This window comes from Vespa crabro, chromosome 10 (assembly GCF_910589235.1).
Source record: "Vespa crabro chromosome 10, iyVesCrab1.2, whole genome shotgun sequence".
NCBI classification, from domain to species: domain Eukaryota; kingdom Metazoa; phylum Arthropoda; class Insecta; order Hymenoptera; family Vespidae; genus Vespa; species Vespa crabro.
Window position 1 is genome coordinate 826,571 of NC_060964.1, and position 27,500 is coordinate 854,070.

The 27,500-nt window shown below is 35.7% G+C and overlaps 1 protein-coding gene across 12 annotated transcripts in view; it reads left to right on the plus strand.

Annotated features, from left to right (window-relative positions):
* Nucleotides 1-27,500, plus strand: part of LOC124427513 (transcription factor 12) — a 146,702-nt gene that overhangs the window by 5,151 nt on the left and 114,051 nt on the right. For all 12 annotated transcript variants that reach the window (XM_046970508.1, XM_046970515.1, XM_046970509.1 and 9 more), the window contains exons 2-5: nt 14,512-14,561; nt 18,000-18,306; nt 19,590-19,618; nt 20,136-20,183. In XM_046970508.1, the coding sequence (XP_046826464.1) occupies nt 14,512-14,561; nt 18,000-18,306; nt 19,590-19,618; nt 20,136-20,183 (434 nt within the window). The remainder of the gene's footprint in view (nt 1-14,511; nt 14,562-17,999; nt 18,307-19,589; nt 19,619-20,135; nt 20,184-27,500) is intronic.

Consider the following 27,500-nt stretch of genomic DNA (forward strand, 5'->3'; position numbering starts at 1 on the left):
TTCCGTACTGAACGAGAGAGATCCAAAGAAGCATAAACGAGCTCCAGACATAACACTCGTGACTTGGCTCCCTTCCTCTCTCTCTCTCTCTCTCTCTCTCTCTCTTTCTCTTTCTCTTTCTCTTTCTCTTTCTCTTTCTCTTTCTCTTTCTCCCTCTCCCTGTTTTCTCTTCCATCCGTCCTTCTTTCTCCGAAGAATTATCGAGGGAGTGTCACCGTGATGCACCTGCCTCTTGCTCTCTTTCTCTCTCTCTCTCCTTTTCCCTATCTCTTTCTCTTTCTTGCGTCTCTCCTTTTCCTCGTACTCGCGCCTCCTCTCTCTCTCTCTCTCTCTCTCTCTCTCTCTCTCTTTCTCTCTTTCTATGTGCGTATGTATATATGTGTGTTTCTTACACTCGCCTTGGCTCGCGAACATCGTATTCGATCGCAGTGGTGCATATCGAAGAGCCAACACATATGCACATAACGTATGGGTCAAAGATATGCATTACCGCGGTTATCACAGAGACATCTTCGATTCGTTTTGAAAATTTCCTGGAGGAAGCATGTAAATCATGAGGATTTCGTGGACCAACGTGACTCGGGTCGAGAGAATCGAAGAGATTGGAGAATGGAGATTTGTTTTCGTGTTCTTTTTTGCTTGTTTGTTTGTTTTTTTTCTGGTTTTGTTTTATTCCAATTTACTTTCTCTCTCTCTCTCTCTCTCTCTCTTTCTCTCTCTCTCTCTCTCTCTTTCTCTCTCTCTCTCTCTCTCTCTCTCTCTCTCTCTCGTTCGTTCGTTCGTTCGTTCGTTCGTTCGTTCGTTCGTTCTTTGAAATCCAAAGTGCGTTCAGTGTACGTACGCATAGGGAATATCGAGGCCGAGCATAATCTACGTTTATAGGAGGGGCCCGATGAGCATCTGCTTCTACCCCTCTCGCCCTCGTAGCTGCCATCCCTCGATGCCCTCTACCCCTCTTAAACCTTCCTCTTTCTCTTCCTCGACAAGCATCCTCCCACCTTCTGTGCGATCTCTCTCTCTCTCTCTCTCTCTCTCTCTCTCTCTCTCTCTCTGTGTGTCTCTCTATCTATCTATCTCTGTCTCTCTCTCCTTCCTCATCTTCCCTACGAATACTCACGCGTGCGCTCTCCTACGCTCTTGTCGATAGATCACGTAGCTTTCCGCTTAAACACAAAGCATTATCTCGACTATTACTACTGTCTCAACGTAATAACACCCTTGCATTAACCGGTCGCGATCCTACATTGAATTAGATACCGTCTAATTCATAGGATCGACCCAAGATTTCTTTCTTTTTTTTTTCTTTTTTTTTTCTTATTTAGTCTCTTCTACTACCTAGGAATCTAGAGGAACTACGAGCTCTCCTTCTAATATCCTTCCTGTTTGATCTTTGAATTTTTATTATCTCATTATATCTTCTTCTTTTTCTTCTTCTTCTTATTCTTCTATTTATTCTTCTTTCCTTTTTTCTAATTTTGACGAAAAAAAAAGAAATAATATAAGAAATCAAAGTATTCGTAATAAATTTATTAATTTAGTAATCGCTTATCGTTTCTTTGATAATCTTTAAAATATGAAATGTAGTACAAAAGGAAAAAAAGAATTGAAGGAAAAATAACAAACGATTGAAAAGAAAAGATCGAAATCGTAACGATAAGGACGAAAGAAGCACGTGCTTTCTACTTCTTCTCGATTCTTCGTAATCGTCGTCATCGTCGTCTTCGTGTCGTCGTCATTGGTGTATGTACGCGGCGGCCCGTTAAGAGCAATTTGCGGAAAGGAAACGAAAGAAAAATGAATAACATTCGAAGGCTTTTTACGCGGAGAACACGCGACCGCTGGACGAGAATTCCTGACTAATGCAAGTCCCTCGTTACTGAACGGCGCACGCCATTCGCTTCGCTCCCGTTATGGTCGATATGAATTTGCCACAGTGCGAAACACCACCGACTATTTTGCTTCCTCCTCTCTATCTTTAGTTATCTTTCTTTATTCTCCATCCTCTTTCTCTCTCTCACTCTCTTTATTATATAGTTCTCTTTTCTCCATACCAACTTCTCTCTCTATCTCACTCTCTCTTTTTCTCTATTATATAGTCTTTTCTTCTCCCACTCAACTTTTCTTTCTCTCTTTCTTTCTCTTTCACCCTTCTTTTCTTTTCTTTCTCTCTCGATAAATTCGCGATGCTCTGTGTAGAAGAGCAAAAGTCCATTAGCCGAAGTACAAGTGGGTTACGGAAAGCGCAAAACCGAGTAAAAAGAATACCGATGAGTATTCTTGGCTCGACTTGTATAGAGAGAAGGTTCGAGCTCGTTTTTCGCAAAGAATCGAACGTGAATAAAAGTATTCGTGAATTACGAAAAAAATTTCTTACGAGGAATAATAGTTTTTTCGATTTACAAGGGTTGCTGATCGATGATAAAGAGAGAGAGAGTGATAAAGAAAGAGAGAAAGTGTGTATATGTATGTATGTGCGTACGTGCGTGCGTGCGTACGTGTATGTGTTAAGATCTTGAAAACATCGATTCTAACAGCGAAACGTTCTTCCTCTTCTTTTGAAAAACTTTTCGTTATACGAAGTTTCTTTTTTCTTACGAGAAAGGATCGAATAACGTCGAGAGAAAGAGAGAAGGAATACCTATCGTTCTAGAGAGCCTCGGTGTCTCTCTTAGCAGCCTGACTGAAAGTACCACCCTACGAGGCACCGTATCCTGGCACGGTATCCCCTTGCCTTGCATTGGCGTAGTCCAAGAGATTCTTATAGAACAACTATCCTTTTATACTTAGAGATATATATAGATATGTATACATGCATTTTACTTGAGATCTACGAAGACTGTTTTCTTAATCTTCTTGATCCTACTTCAAAATCAATCGATGTTATTTTGTTTCGTCAATTTTTTTCTTGTTTATTTTGTTCGTACGTCGTTAAACAACAACAAAAAAAGATAAAAAATAAAAGAAATCTGAAAAAAAAAAATAAATAAAAAAAAAGAAAAGAACCGCTAAGAATGATAGAAGAGAACACTTTAAAACATCCATTCGTCCGTAAGTCGATCTTGAAACTCTCGTCGTCATCGAGATAGAGAGATCGAGTTACGTTCAAGCAAGTACGCTTTGATGTAAAGTGTCATACAGACCACCCATGCTGTGAAGGCGTACGAGAAGCCTTACAACACGTCGCGTTTACTATCCACTCAACGTAATTCATTGACTGACAGGAAAACGTTCGACGAATCTGTTAAGAATTTCTTTTCTTTTCTTTTCTACTTTCTCTCTCTCTCTCTCTCTCTCTCTCTCTCTCTCTCTCTCTTTCTCTTTATATTTCTTTCTTTCTCATTTTTTCTTAATTTTTCATTACATGAGAAAAATTCTTCGATAGTTAATTTAATATAAGTTAATAATAATACAAAAACACACAGAGAGAAAGACACGATCGCATATATATATATATATATATATATATATATATATATATATATATATATATGCGCGTTTATCGGACGATGTAGCACAAATGGGGAGAAAGATTTTCATCGTGTCGTTTTCAGGCACGCGACAAAAATTATAGGACCACCTGTAAAGCACCGATCGGGTAAGCTTCGGACGCATGTGCGCGAACAACGTAACGCACCCAAGTATGTATGTATGTATGTATGTATGTATCTACGTATGTATATACGTATATACGTACGACGATGGCACACGTGCGAGTTACTCTCTCTCTGTTTTTCTCTCTTTTCCTTCTCTTTCTCCTTATGACACCGACCTGCGTCACGTTCCAAATAGACATCTGGCCAGATTTCCTTAAGTTTGGTCCACGCGTGCGCCGCGTACATAGGTACACGTGTACGTATACATTTACGCGCGAGCACTGGTGTTGCCACGCATTTGGGTCCTGGCGCCGTTCGGAAGAGGGGCTCTGATTTTTTGGCAGGTGCCACTGTCCTCGGGCCAACGTCACCTTACGATCTTATGCTTTCAACGACCCCGCTTCTAACAGTTAGCACGCTCCACGGAATTTCCCAGAAACGTCGATTCTAATCGAAGTAACGCAACAGGCCATACTATTCCTCTGTACCTACTACCAACAGTCACACGTGCTTTCTTTTGCTAACGCTTTATTGACCGATATTATATAAAATTATATATGTGTATATTTGTCGAACGTTTTGCTGTCAGTCATTGAATTATGTTGACAAGATGGTAATATATGTGCGTGTACGCGCGCGCGCGCGCGCGTATGTAATATTTAAATTATATGAATTATTTACATTATTAAAAAATAATGAAATATACATATAAAATTTACATAAAATATTTAAATATATATAATATAAATATATATATTTAATATATATATTTTATATATATTACTATCCGCTTAACACAATCATATATGACCGAATGCTTTCTATTCCCGTTTTTTCAATCTCCTTAACATATATTTTATAAAATTCTTTGAAATGTATAACAATGGAAAAGAATTGTTAATTTTTTAATCAGTAGTTAGGTAACTATATTTTTCACCTAATATTTTTCGATCTATAAACACGTGTATTTAACGTATGCATTTCATTTTTTCTAATTACATATGAATTGTTATAAACGAAAGACAGGAAGTTTTAAATAAATTATCTTGTTCGTATGTTAAACATTATAACAGAATAATATCTAAATATCAAATATCGGGAAAATGTTTTATTTAAATGATTATACGTTCAATCACTTGGTTATCATTTACGTTATGATTATTCGTTCTTATCGTTCTTATGATAATGATTTTAAATTCTTATGATATGATTTTAAAGTGAATAAATTTGAAATGTAATTTGTACGATCATTCGTGTAAAGAGATCGTATGGATGATTCTATACATTCCAAAACAGAGTAGAAAACAGGGATAATAAGAATGTTCCGATAAGATTGTCGTCTCTATCGTTCGTTTATTTTTTTTTCTTTCCTTTTTTTTCCTTTTTTTTTTTTTTTTTAATTAATTTTATCCTCAAATAATCGTTTAAAGATAAAGGAAATATTTACTTTCTTTTCGTCGAGCAAAGTCGAACCGTCGCGGAAGGAAAAATGGCGTCTAAAGCACGAGCACAGGGTCACCTGTTGAACGTATCCTCGGGCTATAGAGATGCCTTCATCTCCAACCTTTTCGAACCTTTCCTTGTTCTGTTTCTCTCTTAGCTTTACTTTGTAGAAAATGTGAATGAAAATCTTTCTAGCGAGATCGAGTGAAAACTAAAACAAAACGAAAACAGAAAGGAAAATAAAGGAAAAAGAGAGAGACAGAGACAAACGATCTTCGATCACTCTCGACGGCACGTGTCCTCCACTCTCATGCATCTTTTTTAATATGGATTCCGTGCGTAAATCGGACGTTTTCACCGATCACGGAATCGAACCGTTGTACTTTTACTCGGTCGAACTTCGTTCGATACTGTCCTCGATTCCGGACATCGAAGAAAATTGCATGTATTCTCCATTTTGGACCATCTTAATATCAAAGTCCTATATGTCTTTAGGTTACATCGAGACATTTCATTTTATTATGCTTTGTCGATACGAATATTTCATTTAGTTATTTAGTTTCATTCAGTTATCTGTAAAGCAATGGTATCGCATTCATGAGTAATATCATCTATAGAAAGATATTTATAGGGAAAAAAATCTTATATAAAGTTTCGTCAAAATCGTGTTGAATTTATAATTCATGTATATAAGATATAGATTAGTTTTATTTCTTCACATAAATCGATTCATTTTCATTCAATCCATTAATATATATATATTTTGATGATGATATAAATATTAAATTATGATATTAAATTAAAAATTACAAATTCAGATTGATATTGTATAATCCATGTAACCGATCAATATATTATACTAATTCAATAGAAATTAATCGTAAATAATAAAGAAAAATAATAGGAAGTTGAAAGTTGGCCGTCACTGGAGCCCCCGTGATCCGCGCCACTGTCCTGCAGTGGGCCCCTTCTAGGGTAACACGAAGGGGGGCACCGGCAACGACAGCTGCTGCTGCTGCTGCTGCTGCACCTTCCCCCTCTCCACCTACCTCTCTTCCTCTCTTTCTTTCTCTCCCTCTCTCCCTCACCACCCTCTCCTCCCGCAGGGCCCCTCGGCACGCCGGCATCCCCACCATGGGGACCCATGGTCGCGTGGCAGTCAGCCTTCTCCACAAAATACACCTTCGCTCCTTCCGTTTACTACTCCCGAACGGCTCAACGGACGATTCACCCCTCCTTTATTCCCTGCTTCCTCCCTCCCTCACTCTTTCTCTCGCTCTTCTTTTCTATCATTCTCTTACTACTCAGTTCGTCCATCGTCCGTGGCGCTCATACCTCGACTGAATCATCATCGAGCTTTTTCCTACGTTTATCCTTCTATACTACCTCCTCCTCTTCCCCTTAATTCTCCGCCTCTCCCCCCTTCCCAAATCTCTACTTCTTTACTTCCTTCGTTATTGTTCACATCTTCTTTTCATATTCTTGGCTTAACCGATGCGCTTTCTCGCATTCTCTCGTATCAAGCTTCGATATATCGCTCGTGTTTCCCATTGTGCCGGCTGAAAGAACTAACGGTTTCTGGTTCTTTCTCTCTCTCTTTCTCCCTCCCTCTTTCTTTCTTTTTTTATTTCTTTCTCTCTCTTTTTCTCTTTCCTCTCTCTCTCTTTCTTTCTCTCTCTTTCTCTCTTTCTCTTCTCGTTCCCTAACCTTTAACGAGACCACATTTGTTATCTTTGTATCTGATCGTGACTTCTCGATACAACGCTTGTACTGGACAAAACGGAATTTCAAGTATCTTGCCGCTGCTACTATTATTACTACTACTACTACTATTACTACTACTACTACTACTACTACTACTACTACTACTATTACTACTACTACTACTACTACTATTACTACTACTATTACTACTACTATTATTACTACTACTACTATTATTACTTTACTACTACTACTATTATTACTTTACTACTATTACTACTACTACTACTACTACTACTACTACTACTATTATTACTTTACTACTACTACTACTACTACTACTACTACTACTACTACTACTACTACTATTATTATTATTACTTTACTACTATTACTACTACTACTACTACTACTACTACTACTACTACTACTACTACTACTATTATTACTGTACTACTACTACTAGTATTACTTTACTACTACTACTACTACTACTACTACTACTACTACTACTACTACTACTATACTACTACTACTATTACTACTATACTACTACTACTACTACTACTACTACTACTACTACTACTACTACTACTACTACTATACTACTATTACTATTACTACTATACTACTACTACTATTACTATTACTACTATACTACTACTCTATTATTACCATTACCACTATACTACTATTACTACTATCTTAATACTACTATTACTACTACTGCTACTTATTTTATTTTTTTAGTATAGATAATAACTAAGTACTTCCTATCCCTTCACTAATATCTCGTTACTTATTATATTGTTGTATTCATTTTTTTCCTTTGTTAAAACGTTATAAATGCAATGATCGAAATGAGTATTGCTTTTCAATAAATGATATTTAGTAAAAACAAAGTGCTATACTATAACTTAACATAAAATAATTTTATTGAGTTATGGTAAAAATTGAATCATCGATCTCTTTTCTATTGACAAAAGAAATATAATAAAAACGGGCAGAGGACATTCAAGGAAACTTTGTTCTTCATTTTTTCTTATTCTTTCTCTTTTTCTCCTTCCCCTCTCTATGATCTTCCGATCCTTTTGCCCACCCGCGGGGGCCTCACCAGCACACGCGACGTCTTTTAGAATTCTCAGCAGTGGGGGTTGAGTGGAGCGTGGCAGAACTCTTCTTCACGAATTTCGCTCTCTCTCTCTCTCTCTCTCTCTCTCTCTCTTTCTCTCTTTCTTCTTTCTTTCTTTCTTCCTCTCTCTTTGGGCCTCGGTTTTAGTCTCTCCCACTCTTCAGCATCACTGGCACAACCGCTATTTCTTCTTCTGAGCCTTGTCATGGCTCATGCTGCAACAGATGCTACAGCGTTTAGTGAGGAAGGGTATTCCGTATCTCTTTCTAAGCTTTCTATACTGTCGGATTCTACGAGGCAAAGTATCCTTTTATGATAATGCCGATTATTATCTTGGATGTTGATGAAAAAAAGGAAAAAAGGAAAAAGAGAAACAAAAAAGAAAAAGACGTGGCCGTGTCCAGGACAAAGGAATAATCTTCTGTTTAAATAGAAACGAAGAAAAAATTATCATTGTCATTATTATTGTTATTATTATTATTTATATTATTTATAATCGTTCAAAAAGATCGAATATGCTGTTACGTACACGTACATGTATTTATATGTATATACTAGCTAATTATTTTTCCTTCATTGATAGATTCCAATGCTCTGTGGTTTTCGGCTGTTTATGAAATCCCCTAAATAACGAACAGACGGTCTATAATATTTGAAAATATAATGTACATGTTCTTTCGATTATCCTCAGTACGTTGGGTCCAGTGTTATATTTTTGGGTTTTCGAAACCTTCGCTCGTGATCAGAGGATCCCAAAAATTTTCATTGAAAATCTGTATGCTGTAAGAAAAATTGCTTTTAAATCGTTCTTCCGTTTTTTCTTTTCAATAAGTCGAATATAATTATTTTTCAGAAAATGATCATGTTTATTGAATATACAAATAGACATTCAAATAAATCTATCATTAGATGTTATGTATAATTATTTTCAATGAAATTTTTAAAAAACTTTTTTTTTTTTGACATAATTGTTTGAAAATTAATTATAAAATAATTATATATATATATATATATATATATATATATAACAGAAAAACAATGAAACTTTGTAAATTTATTTTTATAAAAATCACAATATATAACTGATAAAATGTTAAATACATAAGTTGAGGTTGAGCACCAATGGCTACCTGAGCTCTTGTCTACATTTTTTTTTTCTCTTTTTCTCATCGACCTCTATTCTTCCTTACTATGTGTAGAGGTGTGCGTTTCCCTTCTATCTAACAGGGTAGAGGAGGGCTCCAAAGGTGGTGAACACCCTTTTCCCCCGTTTCCTCGAGCGTTCACCAGCGGTCGTGAACTTTTTTTTTCTTCTCTTTCTTTCCTTCTCGTTCTTACCTGTAAAAACATCGAACACCCTTTTGGGTCGCGTGGCACTGCACTGGCACAGCACACACGCGAATACCCCCACAGAAATGCCTCGTTTGGGGTGCACAACTCTTCTTTCTCTTTCTCTCTTTTTCTTTTTTTTATTCTTTCTTCATAATGTAGCAAAATATATACAGGGCGTTTCTACGTATCGAAATTTTCTTAATCTTTTTATCATGATTTCAAAGATACAAAATTTCATAACATTTAAATATTGTTTTGTTGAGAATATAGAATTGAAATGTGATTAACTTTGATATTGATATGATTAAAATGAGTTTGATAACGAGCGACGATATTTATTTTAATATGAAAGAAATATATCAAAATAAATGATACATTTTTCCAACTGAATCGACGGCAAATCAAAGATAATTAATAATTTATATGAGTTGTTACATTCGAAATTAAAAGGACGAGGATACAATGATTATAAAATAGGAAATACATGCGATAGTATCCAGATAGAGTACATACCTATCTACGTCATAAATTTCTAAGGTAGAGATAAAAGAACTATCGTTTGACTGCTCGTTGAATTAATTGAATTAAGACGATCGATACAAGCAGGTGTTAGATTCTATCTTTGATGGTTTTACGAGGTTCCGTGTACGCCACTATCATTGCGATACGTCTGGTGAGATTTTTTGGGTGTTCATAATTATAAATCGATTACACACACTATATTTATATGTGTATATACTCCGCAGATGCCGAAATAAAGTAATGATAGAAATTGATTGACATGCGGATAACGTGACGTAATAATTTTCTACATGAAATCAGATGAGATATTAAGACGTTATTTACTTAATTTATTGCTTATGCAAGGAGAATATTTTCTTTTTTCCTTTTTTTTTCTTTTTTTAATTTCGGTTTGGACATTTAAAAAAAAAAAAAGGAAAACAAACAAAAAAGAAAGAACGAAAGAAAGGAAGGGGAAAAAAAGGAGAGAAAAAAATGAACAGAGAAACTCGGCTCACCGTGGGCGTTCGGAGAATACAAGCTCTTCTCATATCGCGAGAAGGAAGAATTTCTGTTGGCAAGGTGCAGCCAGGAATCCGAGGTCAAAGTCCAGACGAACATACGAACGTAGGAACGAACGAACGAACGAACGAACGAACGAACGAACGAACGAACGAACGAACGAACGAACGAACGAACGAACGAACGAACGAACGAACGGTCATCCAATCCTGGAGCATATTAAGGACGCTCGATCGAGCGCGTAATCCTGCCGTTTAGCGTGTAAACTTGTCCCTTCCCGTGGAATTTTCAAAAATTCGCAGACGGTGGCCATGTCGGAGGCGTGCGAAGCGTACTCTCGTTCGGTACGCACGTTAACGATGCGATCCGCTCTACTCGGCCATTAACCCGCGTGGTAAACCGGATAAAATGTGAGTACGCTACTCGTATACAAAAGGGGTGGGGATATCTCTCTTTCTCTCTCTCTCTCTCTCTCTCTTTCTCTCTGTCTCTGTCTTTCTCTCTCGCTCTCTCGTTTCGACGAGTGGCCGTATTAAACGTGTCACCTACGCCAACTGCATTTTTGCGTACACACATATAGTTCGACCACCAACCATGAGGAGTATCCCTCGCTTCTCCATTTTCTTCTCTCATATCCGTTGGTGCTCTTCTATTGTTCTCCCTTCTTCACATTTATCGTCCCTTCGATCAGGTTAATAAATGATATATTACGATTTAGGTAACATGGCTTTTGATGTCCGATCAGATACTTTAATATTCAAAGATGGATGAATTCTCACGTATCTCTACCACGTTAAATTCCGTTTAATATTTAATTCTATATGATTATTTAAATGCAATTATCTTGCATATTAGTCGAATCGTAAATAGTCGATCCTTCGTTTAGGATAAATTGATTAAATAATTATGTTTTATCATTGGTAGAATGAAAGAAACGTTTAGAAGGGGTAGAGAAGAGAGAGAGATAGAGATAGAGAGAGAGCGAGTGTGAGAATAAAAGTATCGGATGATTTCTAATCATGGCGAGGATCCGAAACCGATCGGTACTTTGCGGATTTTCAGGCAAACGAGGCATAACCACCAAATCGCGGTCGTGTCTCGTTCGATGAAAATCGCTTGCTCGTACAACGCGGCCGCGGTTTTCGAGGTTGTGTCGCGTGTTTCGCGTGTTTCGAGGTGTAATGCCGAATTGATGCCAGCCGAAATCCGTGTAGATGGTATCGTTCCACGGCCTCCCATGGTTATGCCTCTCTCACACTCTAACTGACGCTTAAATGCGTTACAAATTTTCTATCGGCTTCGCCGATCATCTCTTTCTCTCTCTCTCTCTCTCTCTCCCTCTTTCTCTCTCTCTCTCTCTCTCTCTCTCTCTCAGTACTTTCTCTTCTCGCCTTTTCCATTTGCATTCATTTTGCTCTTAACGACTATCGTTACGATATATATATATATATATATATATATATATATATATATAGATTTATATATGTATATTTATTTATATTTTTGCCTTAAATTAACTTCTTTATACTACCAGTAAGCGACGTAATTCTTTCTTTTTCTTTAACCTCACAACTTATGATCTTGCGATTTTAATTGGAGTTTTTCCTGAACGATTATAAACACCGATCGTAACACAATCTCTTTTTTTTATTTTGTTTTATGTATTTGTTTATTTATTTATTTATTATTTTTGTTCTTTTTTTTTTAATTAAAAATTTGTCACAGTAAGTTATATTAGTAGATTTAATTATATCGTTGAAATATTAGTTGATTTAATTATATCATTAATTAAAATTTTAGTAATTATATTGTTTAATTAAAAAGAACAAAAGAAAATTGCACAATATGGAGAACAGCTTGCGAACGATTTAAAAAAAAAAAAAAAAGAAAAAATACAACTACGGCAATTTTTCTTTATACGAAAGATTTGTATAATATATTAAAACGATATAAATCCTTTTGTATTTTTGATTTGAAACAATTCATTGAAAAAAAGAGAGTACAGAGATAGATAGACAGATGAATCATATCAGAATGATCAATACTATAACTTGCCGATCGTCGAGTATTTCTTTTTGAAGAAGGTGTCCAACGAATCCCTCGATCAATTATTCTTCGTGAGAGAAGGATAGCACGTAGATGACGTCGACAGAGCAACACGGAAGACGAACTAATCGTCGCGACACGGAGCTCCCCGATGCTCAACGTTACGTCACAACGGTCGAGCGGGCTTGGCCCGGGGTTCTGAGGATGACACGATGGTCCATGGTTTAGCTTGTCCTTTGATGCATGATATTGCAGAGTCGGTGCCGCACGCTTCGGCAAACATGTCATGAGCAAGCCGAAACTGTTAGGATTCATAGTTATCTCGAGCGATCGTGCCCGTCGCTGGACATTCGCCCTATCGTCCACGCACGTCCCTACTATCCTGTAATATCCTGCTAATACAGCTCGTCCGTTTACACGTACTGCGTATTCCAGCTTCCGAATCCATTCACGACGACGAAGTGGAGGAGGACGACGACGACGATGACGACGACGACGACGACGACGACGACGACGACGACGACGACGAAGACGATGACAATGATCTTGTCTTCGAAATAATCCTATATATCCTATCACTACCTGCGTATCAGTTACACTACTACTACCATGCATTTCAATTACACTTTAGGTTTACACTTATCAATTAGCTATTTACAGGAAAACGTAACCAAATGTGACAATAATGATTTTTCTATACTTAATTTATTATTGCTTATTTTGTTTTGTCGATTAAATGATGAAAGTGTGTTTATAACATTCAGAAATAAAAAAAATATCCTTTCAATTTAGATCGTATTTTCAAATAAGATCTTACAACTAGTATTAAAAATTGCACCATGAATTACGTTAGTAATCATATATTACGAGCGCATACATAGTATGTTATCTATAACTTTTCCATAAAACGTTTCTTAGGGTTTTCTTATTCCATTCAATGTAATAATTTTCCTTTCAATCCATTCTATCTTTCCCTCTCCTTTTTCCCACCCTCGTTCTTTCTCTGTTTCTTTCTTTTCCTAAGACTATCATTTCTTTTTTACTATCGCCTACTCGGAGATTTATTTTCCTTCGTATCCCAATGCAAATGCTATAATAAACATCGAAATCTCCATTTTCGAAAGATGCAAGATTTTTTTTTCTGCGTTCGACTAATGCCGATTGATCCGATACGCGATATCTGTTCTTCTCCGCGAAAGAAGTAATAAAAAAAAAAAGAGAAAAAAATGAATTATAGAAGGACGGAGGAGATGCTAGCCGCCGTTTTATAATGTCGGATTTCGAAATGCAAATCCAAAGGCGATCGTCGTAAATCTTTTGAAAGACGTGGCGCGTGCACATACACACACAAACACATACATGCATATTCGTGTACGAACATATACATACATAGAAAGACGATATAGAAGTATATAAAAAACTTTAACGTATATATATAATATATATATATATATATATTTTCTTATATTTTATATATATATATATATATATATATATATATATATATATATAAGAAGGAAGCATTAATAACGGATGAAGCGAGTCTCGACTGTGGCAACCTCGTAATGTTTATATCTCGTTGGTTATTCCGCATACGTAGCCGACAAACAGAGCGCGGAAAACGTGCGTGTATCCCCGCCGTTCGGATTCTTAACGCGATCGCGGTTTTGATTTATAAAGACGCATTGCAAATTTATGTTCGGCATTAATTTTGCATCGACTGAAGCCGATACGTATGCGTATATCACTAGTCTTTCTTCGTATTCATCATCTTCCTCTTCCTCTTCTTCTTCTTCTTCTTCTTCCTCGTCCTCTTCTTTTTCTTCTCTATTTTTTCGTCTCGTTTAACGCGTACCTTGAATATTACCAATCCGTGAGTTGCCATGATACTTTTATATTCAAGCATTTGTTCCCTTTATTAGCTATATCGAATCGGATTATCATTAATGAAAAAATTCATTCTAACGATCATTTTGAAATTTTCAATCATAACGAGCACTCGTTATTATTATTATTCTGATAATAATTATCGAATATAAACGAGATGATGGAGAAAAATTAATCTTTCATATTTTAATGAGAAAACGAAAGAGTACGAAGTATTCTTGGTATTGAACTTGAATGGAATTACATGTATATTGTTATTTAAAATATTAATATATACAACGTGTATATATTAACATCAGTGATTAGATCATAGATCGATAATTATATAGAATATCGTTGCTCTTGTTACAGAAAAACCAGGCTTCCAATCACCTTATGGCTCCACGATGGACAACGGAATGGTAAGTCGGATTAATAAGTATCAAATTTGATCTAATCGTTTTTTATTCTTTTTTTATTTTTTTTTATTTTTTTATTTTTTCTTTTTTTTTCTTTTTTTTTTTTTTTTTTTTTTAAGTCACAGATATTTTTCACGATAATTCTTGATGATTTGACACAAGATGCGAGGAAATATTTAAAAAAAAGATTTTTATTCGTTCGTGTAATTTTGCTCCTTCCTTCTGGTTCCTTCGATCGAGTCTAAACTTTAAAACGCGGTTGGATTACGTAAGAAATAGGAGCGTAATAATTATTACGCTCGTAGGAGAGAAAGAAAATTTATCCGAAAAAAAGTTACTCGCGTTTCGTTTTCACCCCCTCTTTATCCTTGGTCCCTTCTTCATTTCTCCTCTCTCCTTACACCGTCTCCCGTTCCACCACCCTCGAATCCTTCGCCCTCCGCTTCTCCTCTATATATCTCCCCGCTTACTTCTTCGTCCCGCTCTCTGGCACCCTCGACATAATCCGAAAACTTTAGACCGAGAGCGATATTTTCAAGAAGTGGTTCTCACGCCGGCGAAACGTCTCCTATTTCTTACGAGCGACATTGTCTCCTTGTGTGTACGCTAATAAATGTGTGTACGTACCTATCTACCTATCTACTTACCTACCTACATATATACGTACATATATACATACGTACGTACGATGACATACTTTGTCCCAACGTAAGGTAACGTAACGTAACGTAACGAGTTCCGTAGATGTTTAAGTACTCCATAAAAGCTCTTACGTAAACCCTTTTCTTCGTAGTATATACTCAAGTTATTTTGTTAGCACGATCGGCTTATCGTTGACATCGTTCGTTCTTTCTCTCATTACTTTTAGCTCGATACGAGTTTACCTCATTTGCGATCTCTCTCTCTCTCTCTCTCTCTCTCTCTCTCATATTCTCTCTCTCATTCATCTCTTTCATTCTTTTTTTTTGTATTTTCTTTTTATGTTCCTTTTTTTTCTTGCTTAAAAAAGAATTAGAACATTAAACGTTCACGTACTATTCAATAAGCATTAAAACTCTTCGTCGAGATTTCCAAATAGTTGCCAAAAATAAAATATCATTGATTAAAGACACATTAGAACATTAGATTCACTGTTCTCGTATATATCGTACATGTAATTCGTAATATTTTTAGATTGTGGATAAGCTCGATGATCGATTTTTCATCGAAGAACGATCGAATGTTCTTTCTTAGTTTCTGTCCAACGAAATGAAATACTTCGGAAATTGATGTATGACGTACTCAAAGTAGGTGAGGGGTGGAGGTAGATGGGCGAAAGGCTGATACGAAATTCGATCGAAGGAACTGGGAATGGGTGGAGAACGAAAAACTACTGAAAATTGTTCGAAGGGAAGATAAGCCGGTTGAGAATCGCCAAGGTCTGAGTTTAATATCACTTACGTTCCGTCTGATCCGCACCAGGCGATGTATCTATACACTCTCTTTCCCCTCTTACGTATGTTCTTTCTCTTTACCCTTCTTCCTTAAACCCTTCTTCATCCCTTACTTATTCTATCCCTCCCCCTATTTCTTTTTTTCTCCTTCGTACTTTCGCGCGTTGTGCATCTATACGTTCGGCCTCTTTCAGGTGAACGCATATAAAACAAAGCAAGCGTGGAGAGCGGTGTAAGGGGTTAAAATGGCTCGCATGAAAAGTTACCCCGGAATATGGCTAAACTCTTCGTTGTAATTTCTTGCCTCTTGCGACGCTGACTTGTTATCCATTTATATACAATATATATATATATATATATATATATATATTTCTCTACAAGATCTTCCGAGATATGCGAGATATTTAAAATATATATATATATGGTTTCGTTCTTCTTAAGTGAAAAATGTGATAAAAAGAAAAAGAAGGAAAGTAGAAAAAAGAGCATATGGTTGTTCCAACTTGACAATTCTTCGTTTCTCAAATCAAGAAAAACGCATCGACGATTATCATAAAGTGAAGCTTTATATCTCATTAGATCGGCTTTTCCTGTCGCAAAATATCAAATTTATACAAGATGTTCTTGCATAGTTTATTTATACCTTGTTTCTTGGCAAGAGAGGCGTGTTTCTTTGACCGAAATCTCGTACAGCGAGTTAATTCTGCGTCATTTAGTAGAATCGCTTAAACGTGTAGCTACAATTTTACTTTTTTTCTCTCTCCTTCCCTCTCCCTTCCTACTCTCTTTCTCTCTATTTCTCTCTATCTCTATTTCTCTCTATCTCTATCTCTTTCTTTCTCTTGTGCGAGATAATTTTCTTGTTATGTAATCGATTTCATCGAAACGTTCGTCGAAAGATGTTTATAATGTACATTAAAATATTTACTTTAACAAAAAATGTAAAACGTCGCGTAAAGTCTTAAAGGTTTTTACTATCGCACGCTCGTTGACCAATCATTAAGATGTTTTAATCGGCAACCATATATTAATTTACTCGTGAATGCTACTCATCGTTGCTTCTAAATTCATATTAGTCATTTCCATAGTTATAGAAGGTGTGCCGGTGGTTGATGCCGATTGAATATAACTTTCTCGGCGTTATTATTATAGATTTTTCAGAAATCGTCGACTAATATCTAATCGACGGTCGTTAAGGTATAAACGATAAGGAATATCGATTTGACGGATGATTTATTGAAGTCCCCTTTGGAACTTCTCCATCCTTCATAGACCTATCTGATGCATCGCGAGAAAAAGAGAGAGAAAGAGAGAGAGAGAGAGAGAGAGAGAGAGAGAGAAAGAGAGAAAGGGGGAGAGAGAGAGAGAGAAAGGGGGAGAGAGAGAGAAAGGGGGAGGGAGAGAGAGAGCACGTATTACGTTTGCATACTTCGAGTAAATTTATTTATTTATTTTTTTTTTTTTTTTTTTTTTTTTTTTTTTTTTTTTTTTTTTTTTTAAAGAAAAATTATTCGATTTTATATAGATAGCAAGTATATGTATTATTATTTTTTATTTTCTCATAAATGGTGATATTTCAGAGAATTTGAAGTAAAATACTTTTTTAGTTTTTTGTTCTTTTTTTTTTTCTTTTAATTTTTATAATTGAATGTATTATTTATACGAATATACGTGAAAACATTCGAATCCCATTTATTATAAATTTTTCCTTTTTCTCAGATATATTTCAACAGAATTGTTCAATTATATCTACGTCTCGAAATATTTCCACCCAAATAAATTTCATTTTGTTTACATAATAAAAAAAATTCTATCGAAAGCAAAATGTACTTCACACAGAAGCTTGGAGTATTATTTTTTGTTATAAATCAATTTTTATTTAGTGGAATACGTAATAATGCCGAAATTATTAAAAGCATATAGATTGGTGCGATTAAATCTGTATATGATGTATTTATCGAGTGATAGCAATAAAAATTGTTTTTTTTTTCTTTTTCTCTGATTTCAGACGTACGGGAGCGGTGGTGGCGGGGGTGGAGGTGGCGGCGGTGGCGGAGGCGCGTTCGGTCCATCGGTCGGAGGTCCCGGCGGTGGGCCAGGGGGAGGTGGAGGTGGTGGCGGTGCTGGTGGTGGAGGTGCTGGTGGTGGTGGTGGCGGTGGGGCCGTCGAAGGCGCCACCTATCCCCCGGACTCGCCTTACTTTCCGTTTGGCAGTAGGGGTGTACCTCCCTCGGTCGTCACCCCCACCCCCGCCCCTGCAAATCCGGCGGCTCCCACAGGAACGAATGGTGCACGGTTACCCAATCCCACGGTTGGTGAGTATCAAATTAATAATCTTTATTATAAAAAAAGATGTGAACCGTGAATCTTCAAAGATCGAATGCCTTTGAAGTGATTTAAAAAGAAAAAATAATTCTTTTTTTTTTTTTTTCTTAAAATATGCTTAATTATTATTCGTAATAATTAATATTTCAGAAATAAGTTCTTGTAAATTGAAATATATACTTCTCGTAAATGAATTATTTCTTCTTCGAATAAAAAGGTTTATAGATTATAGATATTCTTTAAAAAAAAAAAAAGAGAGAGAGAAAAAACCCGATGATACATTTTATGATTGTGATAAATGAATAATTTATAGCAATGTTATTATCGTTTAGAATCAATTTCTGTCTTCTTTTTTTTCTCTCTTCTTTCGACATATAACTAGATCAATTTTTCTATCTTATTCTTATCACCGAACAAGCTCTGGTTATTTTTCATGTCATTGATGCGCGATGGCCTAGTTGCGAAGTAGTTACAACAAGAGATTACTCTATACGAGAATAGAGTGTCTATCATAAGGAAGATATAAATACGGAACTTGTTAAACGTCGAACAAAGAGTCGACATTTAGAATTAAATCGAAATATTATCTATACATATCATATTTATAAAATATATATACATATAATATATATATACATACACACAGTGAGTTCCGTACTATTTAAGAAGTACAATAGGGGCTGATTTAACATACAATAAGATAAGAAGAAATAAGATCATATAAACGCGATTTAATCTATTTGACTTTGTTTTCAATGTATTTCCTTATCTTCACAGGAGGTGTTCAAAATGACCTTGTTGCATCTGAACACAAGCCTGGAAACATTGTCTTACTCTCTCAATTTCTTCAGGTATTGTTCAGATTTTTTAAAAGCCTTGTACAATTCTCTCGCGAAATATTTCAACACTATCAATGGAGTTTCTCTACACGATGGATTCTTGGATTTAAGTCAGGAAATAAGATCTCGACGATCTATCAATTTATTTTGAGATCGTTCATTCTAAAATTGTCTCGAAAATCGTTTTAATTATTATGGAGTAACGTTCGAACATAAAACTTGTTGTAACTCAAAAACAAGGTCAAATATTTGGTATATGTTCACACAAACTTTTATCTTATTTTGATGCACTAAATGAGTTAATAAGTACCTGTCATACTTCTCAGGTAATAGTACGGTGTACCCTGTATATATATTCTTCGTAAATTTTAATCATATATATGGTTAATAAGGAAGATGGTTCGATCAATCGAAATCTCTTGTTTATCTTTCAGGTGCCGCCGCCGTAAAAAGGAAAAAGGACGTAAGTATACTTTTTTTTATCAATTATCGTCGAATTGTTGTCTAAAAAAAATATATAATAAAAGAAAGAATGATTGAAAAAAAAATAAGAAAAAAGCGAAAATAAAAATCAAACATTAAAGCATCCCGATGCAAGTGAAATTATTCTCTGATTTCGTTTGGACTTCGTTTCTTTGTATTCCATCTCGTGTTCGACCAATCGGATGGTACTTCGATGAAATAAAATTACAATCTTATCTTTTGTAAATTATTTTTACTTCATGCGAAAACAGAGGCAAGCTGTGCAAACAAACGTGTTAATCGTGTCGATCGACAAAAAAGAAAAAAAAAAGAAAAAAGAAAAATATAAAAAGAAAAAAAGAAAAAAGAAAGAAAAAAGAAAAGAAAAGAGAAAAAAAAGCGACGATGAAGAGACAAAGTCCAGTTTCAGTTTAAATGTCGTTCGTAAAAGCGACAACGATGACCGTTCGCGCAAAAAAGATTATTTTTTTTTTTCTTACTTTTTCAATTTCTCGCAGACTCTCGATGGAGCAGCGGACGGGGAAGTTGTAACGACGCAGCATTGGGTGAGTGATATAAGAAAAAAATTTTAACTTGCCCGACGCGCCGCGATCGAGTCGCGCGTTATCTCGTAACGCGCATCGCTTATCAATCAAGCTACTTACTTTACTACATACGTTCAACGTCGTTCGCTTTGCTCGCGAGAATGATCGTGAAAGCCATGCCGCTATTGAATTTAGGTTGTCTCGTAAATCACCACGGCGGCCCTTTTTCTTCTCATTAGGCTTTACTCTTTTCGCTCCCAGAGCAATGAGAAAACGTACATCTTCTCGCGTCGATGACGCTCCGATCGTAATCTTTACGACGAGTCGGACTCTCGCCATAACGATTTAACCGTTCGTCTGGATTACGTCAAGATAAAGGAGAAAAAAAGAAGAAAAAAAAGAAGAAAGAGAGAGAGAGAGAAAGAGAAAGAGAGAAATGAACTTTGACTCCGTTCAAGTTTTCCCATGAACGCTTTCACGACATCTATTTGATTTTCTCTTTCTCTTTTTTCCTTTTTTTTCTTTTCTTTTTTTTTATGTTTTTTGTTCTCGTTATACTACGGTGTTCGTTCTAGGAGTTGAATTTTACCGTACCTTTTTTCCTTCTTTTTTTTTTTAATTTCTCGTCCTTTTCCCCTTTAGCTATGCTTTCTTTTCTTTGTAGATTTCACTTTGTAGATAGAACGAATGTTGATTGTATTCTAAGTGATTGTATTCGAATTGAATTAAAATGACATTTTTCTTTCTCTATCGTTCTCTTTACCGTAACAATCTAAAAGTATTTCATTTCGTATTCGATAACTCGCTTTATGAAAGACCTCGAGCAGGACTTTGGTATACGTTTACGCGAAGCTCGCAATTTATTCTCGTATTTTGTTTAAAATTTGTATGTATGTACGTTTAAAATCGCTTAGCTTTGTCATCTTTCGTTGTCGATCTGTAATCATCGTGATGAAAAACCTGACACCCGTTAGTTTAACTCGCGTTGGATTATAGACGAGAGTTTGTAATTTAATGTCTCTGTTTAAAGCTTGAACAAGATTCTGTGGAATTAAACGACGCACCCATTGGTTTGTCTCTTGTATCCTTCTAAAGAGAGAGAGAGAGAGAGAGAGAGAGAGAGAGAGAGAGAGAGAGAGAGAGAGAGAGAGAGAGAGACAAACCGAGGCAGGATGTATGTATATATGAGTGTGCGTGAGCGAGAAAAAAGAATATAAAGCGATATTCGTATAGAAAGTGTTTATCGTTAGAAAGCTTTTATAAATATTGTTGACTAAAAAAATTAAATACATATTTCTTTTTCGTTCCTTATGAATTTAATTCTTCGATATCAAAAAAAAAAACTTTGGGATTTTTGAGAAAAATTATAGATAATGCTTTTTTGTTTTTTTTATTTCTTTTTTCTTTAATTTTTTTAATTTTTTTAAAGATTTAACTGTATTATCTGTATTGTCCTTTAAACAATTTATCGTCAAGTCGCGATTATTTTTTCTTTCAATTTTTGGAAACGAATTAATTTACGACGAATATAATTTATATCTATTATTATCCAATGATCCTGACTAATCTATTGTGAATGAAATTTATTCTATCGTATTGTTGAAAATTTTCGAAGAGAATTAATTTGGAATCAAAAAATTGTTTACTTTAATCTTTAATGAAAAATAATTGTCTGATCAATAGTGTGTTGTAATTAAACAGTTCGATAAGGTGATCAAAAATGAAGAAATACGATAAGATAAATCTAGCGATCTCGTTTACACCTTTCGACTATGCATGACGTAAGAAGGTCGATGATTTCGCTTAATCGAAGGCACTCCAATCATTACATTATCCTTTACTTCGTTGGAAGTTAATCTTATTTCGTCGAAGATTCTTTTCTTTATCTATCGTCAAAATGATATGAGATCGATGTATAAGTTTACGGACTTTATTTCAGACAGGATTTTACGTATTTATGATAAGAGAAAACTTTGATGTTGCTCCAAGAAAAATTTGACATTAGCTGTTTTCATGATGTTATATTTTTTTTATTCTTTTCTTTTTTTTTGTCTTAACGATAAATGATAGAATTTTTTTAATTTCAAATTCGACCAAGTTTTTCTTTTCATTTCTTTTCTTCTTTTCTTTTTTTTTTTTTTTTGACGCAGTGCCTAAAAAATCGATCGATTTATTTATCGAAATCTCTTCGGTTGGTTGTCTGCTGATAAGCTTCGAACGGCAAAACTATAAGATAAGAAAATATAAGCAAACCGGTCAAAGAAGTATATAAGAGGAAGAAAAATAGAATAGTAAAAGTTCGCGATGAAATATCTCGGTTTATAATGATGGTGTATTTCTTGGTACGCGAGCTGACGAAGCGCGGTGTATATTATGGTGAATACGTATCTACATTTCGTGGTGAATATTGCGTACTGGTCGATCGTTACTGGTACTCTCGTGAGCTCGTTCCCTTCTGTACTGGCACGTTCCACGGAATTTACGACGTCGACACCAAAGACATTCTCGAGTGTAGCTTGATCGCCGTTAAAACGCGTTGCTCCTCGTGTGTCGGACTATAGAAAATAATTTCGGGGTGACGTCGTGAACGAATAACGATAAATAACAAGGTCCATGCGGAACATCGTCATGCTCGAGAAAATTCACGAGTGTCCCACGCTGAACATCTTTTTATCTCTCTCTCTCTCTCTCTCTCTCTCTCTCTCCCTCTCTCTCTCTGTCTTTCTCACTCACTCTTTCTGTTTTTATCTATCTATCTTTTACTCTTCTCTTCTCATACGTTCTATACGTACGAGACCATAATAATAATTTATTCAACTACCAGAACTACGTGATTACATTTCTATTAGGAATATGGCTATGCGAATGTCGTCTGGGGTGTCGTAAATGCCTCACGCAACCCGCTGAAAATCCTATGGGAGTTTCACTTACTATTAGCCATCCTATGCGAATGGGAATTGGGGGAAGATCGAACGTGAATGTGTTATTCTTTTAATGTAACTTTTCTGGGTCTTCGATGTCGCCAACATTTTTCTGATTATTTTTTATTCCATTTCTTTTTCTTTCTCTCTTTTTTTTTCATTTTCCCTTAGTTTTTATTTTTTTTTCTTTTATTTTATTTTCTTTTCTCTTAAATAAGAAACAAATTCTACGACTCTTAATTCGGTTTGAAAACAAATATTTTTCTAGTTACACCCCAATACCCAACATCCCAATACACCTGTTTATCAAAGAATATTAATGATTTCTTCGTGCATAGACATGAGATGTTTACCCGGATCTATGTATAGGTATAGGTATAGATATAGATATAGGTATAGGAGTAATATACCGTACACAGATCAAATTTGAGATGGTTCACTTATTTCCGTTGGGAAATTGATTGCTTTATTATTTTTGAGGGGGGTGGTAAGTGGGATGGGTAGGGGTAATAGCTGGTGTTATGTTATTGTTTCCGTTCTAACAATTTATGCATAGGCATGCGTTGTATTCAAATCAGATATTAACACAATCGTTCTAAAATAAACAAATTTTAAGAACGGAGAGGAAAAGAGGGACCTAACGAACATGCAAAACGTAATCTTAAAATAATTTCGATGTGTCATATACTTCCCATTGGGAAAATATTTTCTTCGTTTTGTTGTCGTACAGATCAATTTTGTTCGAAATACCGAATTTCATTTGTTAAAACTTCGTTAAATATCACAAATCTTACGCGATCTTACGAAAGATCAAGATAACAAATATTTATCGGCTAATATTAATTACCCGTGAGCATATATCTTTATCCCTCTCTCCTCCCAGCCCAAAACAAAGAAAACAAAAATAAAAAGCACGATATTCCTTACATTATCACGTTTTCTCAAGGCACAAGAATTCAGGCAAGAGAATTCTGGACTCGCGTATTTGCGTATCGTAGATATATATATATATATATATATATATATATATATAATACATATACAAATACATACATATATACATGCATACAGGAGGGTCATGGTTATCGGTAGACCATATGGTGTCGCGTGCTGCGGTTGGCAGACCATGCAAGCGAGCACCAGCCGCCACTAGCAGCGGGTTACTCCTCTCTTCCTCAACGCCTTTCGATTTTGAGGAACGAAGGAAGCACGGAAGGAACGAGGAAAGTAAATGATGGCCGGGGGATTTGAGGTGAGAGGGGAGGAGTAGAGGAGAGGAGAAAACAACAAAGCCTATCGTCGTTCGCTCGATGGCTAATTCGTGATCTCGAGGAATGCAATCTCCTCGTGAAATTCGAGTATATATACAACGCAGAAAAGTTAGTTGGCCGTAACTGGCACGACGAGTTTACAGACTCCGAAGAGGATGGCGGCGCGTGTGCCCTAAAAGGGGGAGAATGGGAGGTGGGTATAAGGATATAAGATATGGGGGTAGGGAGGGCCCATTTTTCGATCCTTCGATCATCCAAATGTGCTCTATCTTTCTTTTCTTCTTTTCTTTTCTTTTTTTTTCCTTTACTTTTTTTTTCTTCCTTCCTCTTCTTTTTCATTCACATTTAACAAGATCGTACGATGCACAGTTCTCGCGTGCCGTCTGGCACTTCTTGTAATCCTAGGATTTTAACAATTCCACGGTTCATTGCTTCTCATCAAATTTAACAAGAGTTTACCTTGTAATAACGATCTCTTTAACGTTATTTATTCTTGTCCTTTTTTTTTCTTTCTTTTTTTATTTATCGACCTTGAGTCACGAGCTTTTCGTTAACGTTCCATTAAATGATAAAAGCGTACTTTTTTTCTTCTCCTCCTCTCTCCCTTCCTCTTTCCTTCTTTCGACAATCCGGTGAAAGAATGCGGATTTTTTTATTTTTTTTTCTTCTATTTTTTTGCAGTATCTCAACGTAAAGTAGCCCGGATTAGAAAATTAATCTCCGCGTTGCGGCGCTTACTTACCACGGAATGAGATTCAAAGGTGGTTAACGCGGTGGCCCAAGGCGAGGCCGATAAATTTTATCCCACGCACGTGTGTCCCACGCCTGTTTACATGCCTTTTAATGTACGATAGATTGTCTTACCTGTTATTTTCGTTCCCGCCTTTCTCCATTGATTTATAATATATCTCTGTTCCCGACGATATTTTTGTCCTTTTTCTACTTGTTGCAGTTTTGTCATTAAGTATTATTCGTTCACGTTCATACGAAATCGGAAGGATCGATTATTCGTTAAAGAATATTTTAAGATCAATCGTCGAATCAATGACCGATCATGTCGGTTCTTAACAACGAGTGCCAATTTTATGTCGCAGGTGTTTGAGAAATTATAAACGATGGCTCAATCAAGTTTCTATCTTTAATTCATTTAAAACATATTTTTGTATCGAGCGGTTTCAATTAACCAATCAGAACAACTCAGAAACGAGATCGTTCTCTTCTTTTTCTTTCTCTTTTTTATATACTTACTCGTAATATTTTATACAAATTTATGAAAACAATTAACGCTTTATCGTATTGATATTTCTAGTGAATTTATCAGGAACGTAATTACAATCACGATAGATTCAATATGAGAGTTGGTATATCGAAATTGAATACTGGTCTTTTTTTTTTTTTTTTCTTCCACGGAACTACTTAACGAATACATACATTTTATCATCACGAGTCGATCGTATTTTGAATTGATTTTTTGTACGATTATTTCTCGGCTTTTACTTTTATGATTCCGAGGTAGCAATTGAAGAAATATTTTTTTGATAATTTTCAAACTGTTATTTACGAGAATTACACATAACGTAAAATAAAAATTTGCATTTTGTTTGAATGTAATAAATTCAACGTTCAACTTGTAAAACAAAAAGTATTCAATGATTCTCGTTAAGATGTGACTTATTTTTCAAAATTCCGAAAAAAAAAATATATCTTTTGTTCCGTATATACACGGGTTTTCACCGCCGTTTCAACTACTACTATAGCGAAACGTTCGTGAAAAAACTAAAGACCATAATATTTTCGTCGTTACTATTAATAAGTGAATCTTACGGTTTTTAATTGCCCTTTGATACTGAATTACGAATTCCAAACGTTTAATTGCCGCAATAAAGTTCTCGTATACCCTCGAATGCTTATTACGGAAATCCATTCGTTTATGGAACGCGACCGAAACTTTACTCGAGGCGGTTTTATGTCGTTCCTTTATTTCCCTTCCGACTCGATTACAGCCTATCTACTTCTTCTCAGTTTACCCTTATTTTTCTTTTACGAGATCGCCTTCGAGATACGCGCTCGATCGAATTACGGTACTCTGTTCTTTTCGAATATCGGTGCCCACTTGATTTCCGCTAAATTTTCTAACAATTTCTCGTATATATCGACATCTCGAAATCTCTTTCTCTCTGTCTCTTTTCTTACCTTTCTTTTCTTTTCTTTTCTTTTCCTAATTATCTTTCCAACGGAAAATATTCGATAACGTGAATTGCCACCATCGTAAATATAATTCATAAATTTCGCTGATACATTTTTCAGGATTACAGATATTTGGGATTATAGAAAAAATTCAATTAGCTCGGACTAATTATTTTACCAATATTTTATTGTGTGAAACAAAAAAATTATCGAAAGTTACATTAAAAGCGTATAATTATTTGGGTACGCGATAAAGCATCATAATTCCTTGCGAATCTCTCCCTCTTTCTCTCTCTCTCTCTCTCTCTCTCTCTCTCTCTCTCTCTCTCTCTCTCTCTCTCTCAACTAGGAAGAGAAACGAAGTTACCGGCGAAGTGCTCGTAAACGACGAGGAATAGAAAAGCCGTCCGTAAGTAAAGGGGATCTCGATCTCGATGTGGTAACACGATTTAGTCAGCTTCGAGATGGCAACGTCTCGTCGACGAATCAATTATGAGAATCGCGTGCGAGTTCCTCGCAAGTGGATAGAAGAGGTAAAGGAAGGAAGGAGAACAGTGCAAGAAAGAGAGAGAGAGAGAGAGAGGCTGCTAGAGACGTTGAGCGCTGTTTGACGGGCACCTGTTGCTGTTAGCACACAAGCGAATGCCCCTTTAACGTGTACACCTCTCTCTCTCTCTCTCTCTCTCTCTCTCTCTCTCTCTCTCTCTCTCTCTCTTATTTTCTCTTTGCGCTACTTTATTTTTACTTTCCGGAACCAATATCTACCCACCCACTCTCCTTCTCGTCCACTTTACTTCGATACTCGTCGATCTAATCCTGACTTAAGTGGTCATTTTATAAAGTAGTATACTTGTATCTCTTGAAAAATATATGGATACTTGTAAATTCTGATTTTTTACGAATTCAGACATTGTTTAACCTGAGTTTTAGGGTTTAACCCTTTGTTTCCTTTGTTACGA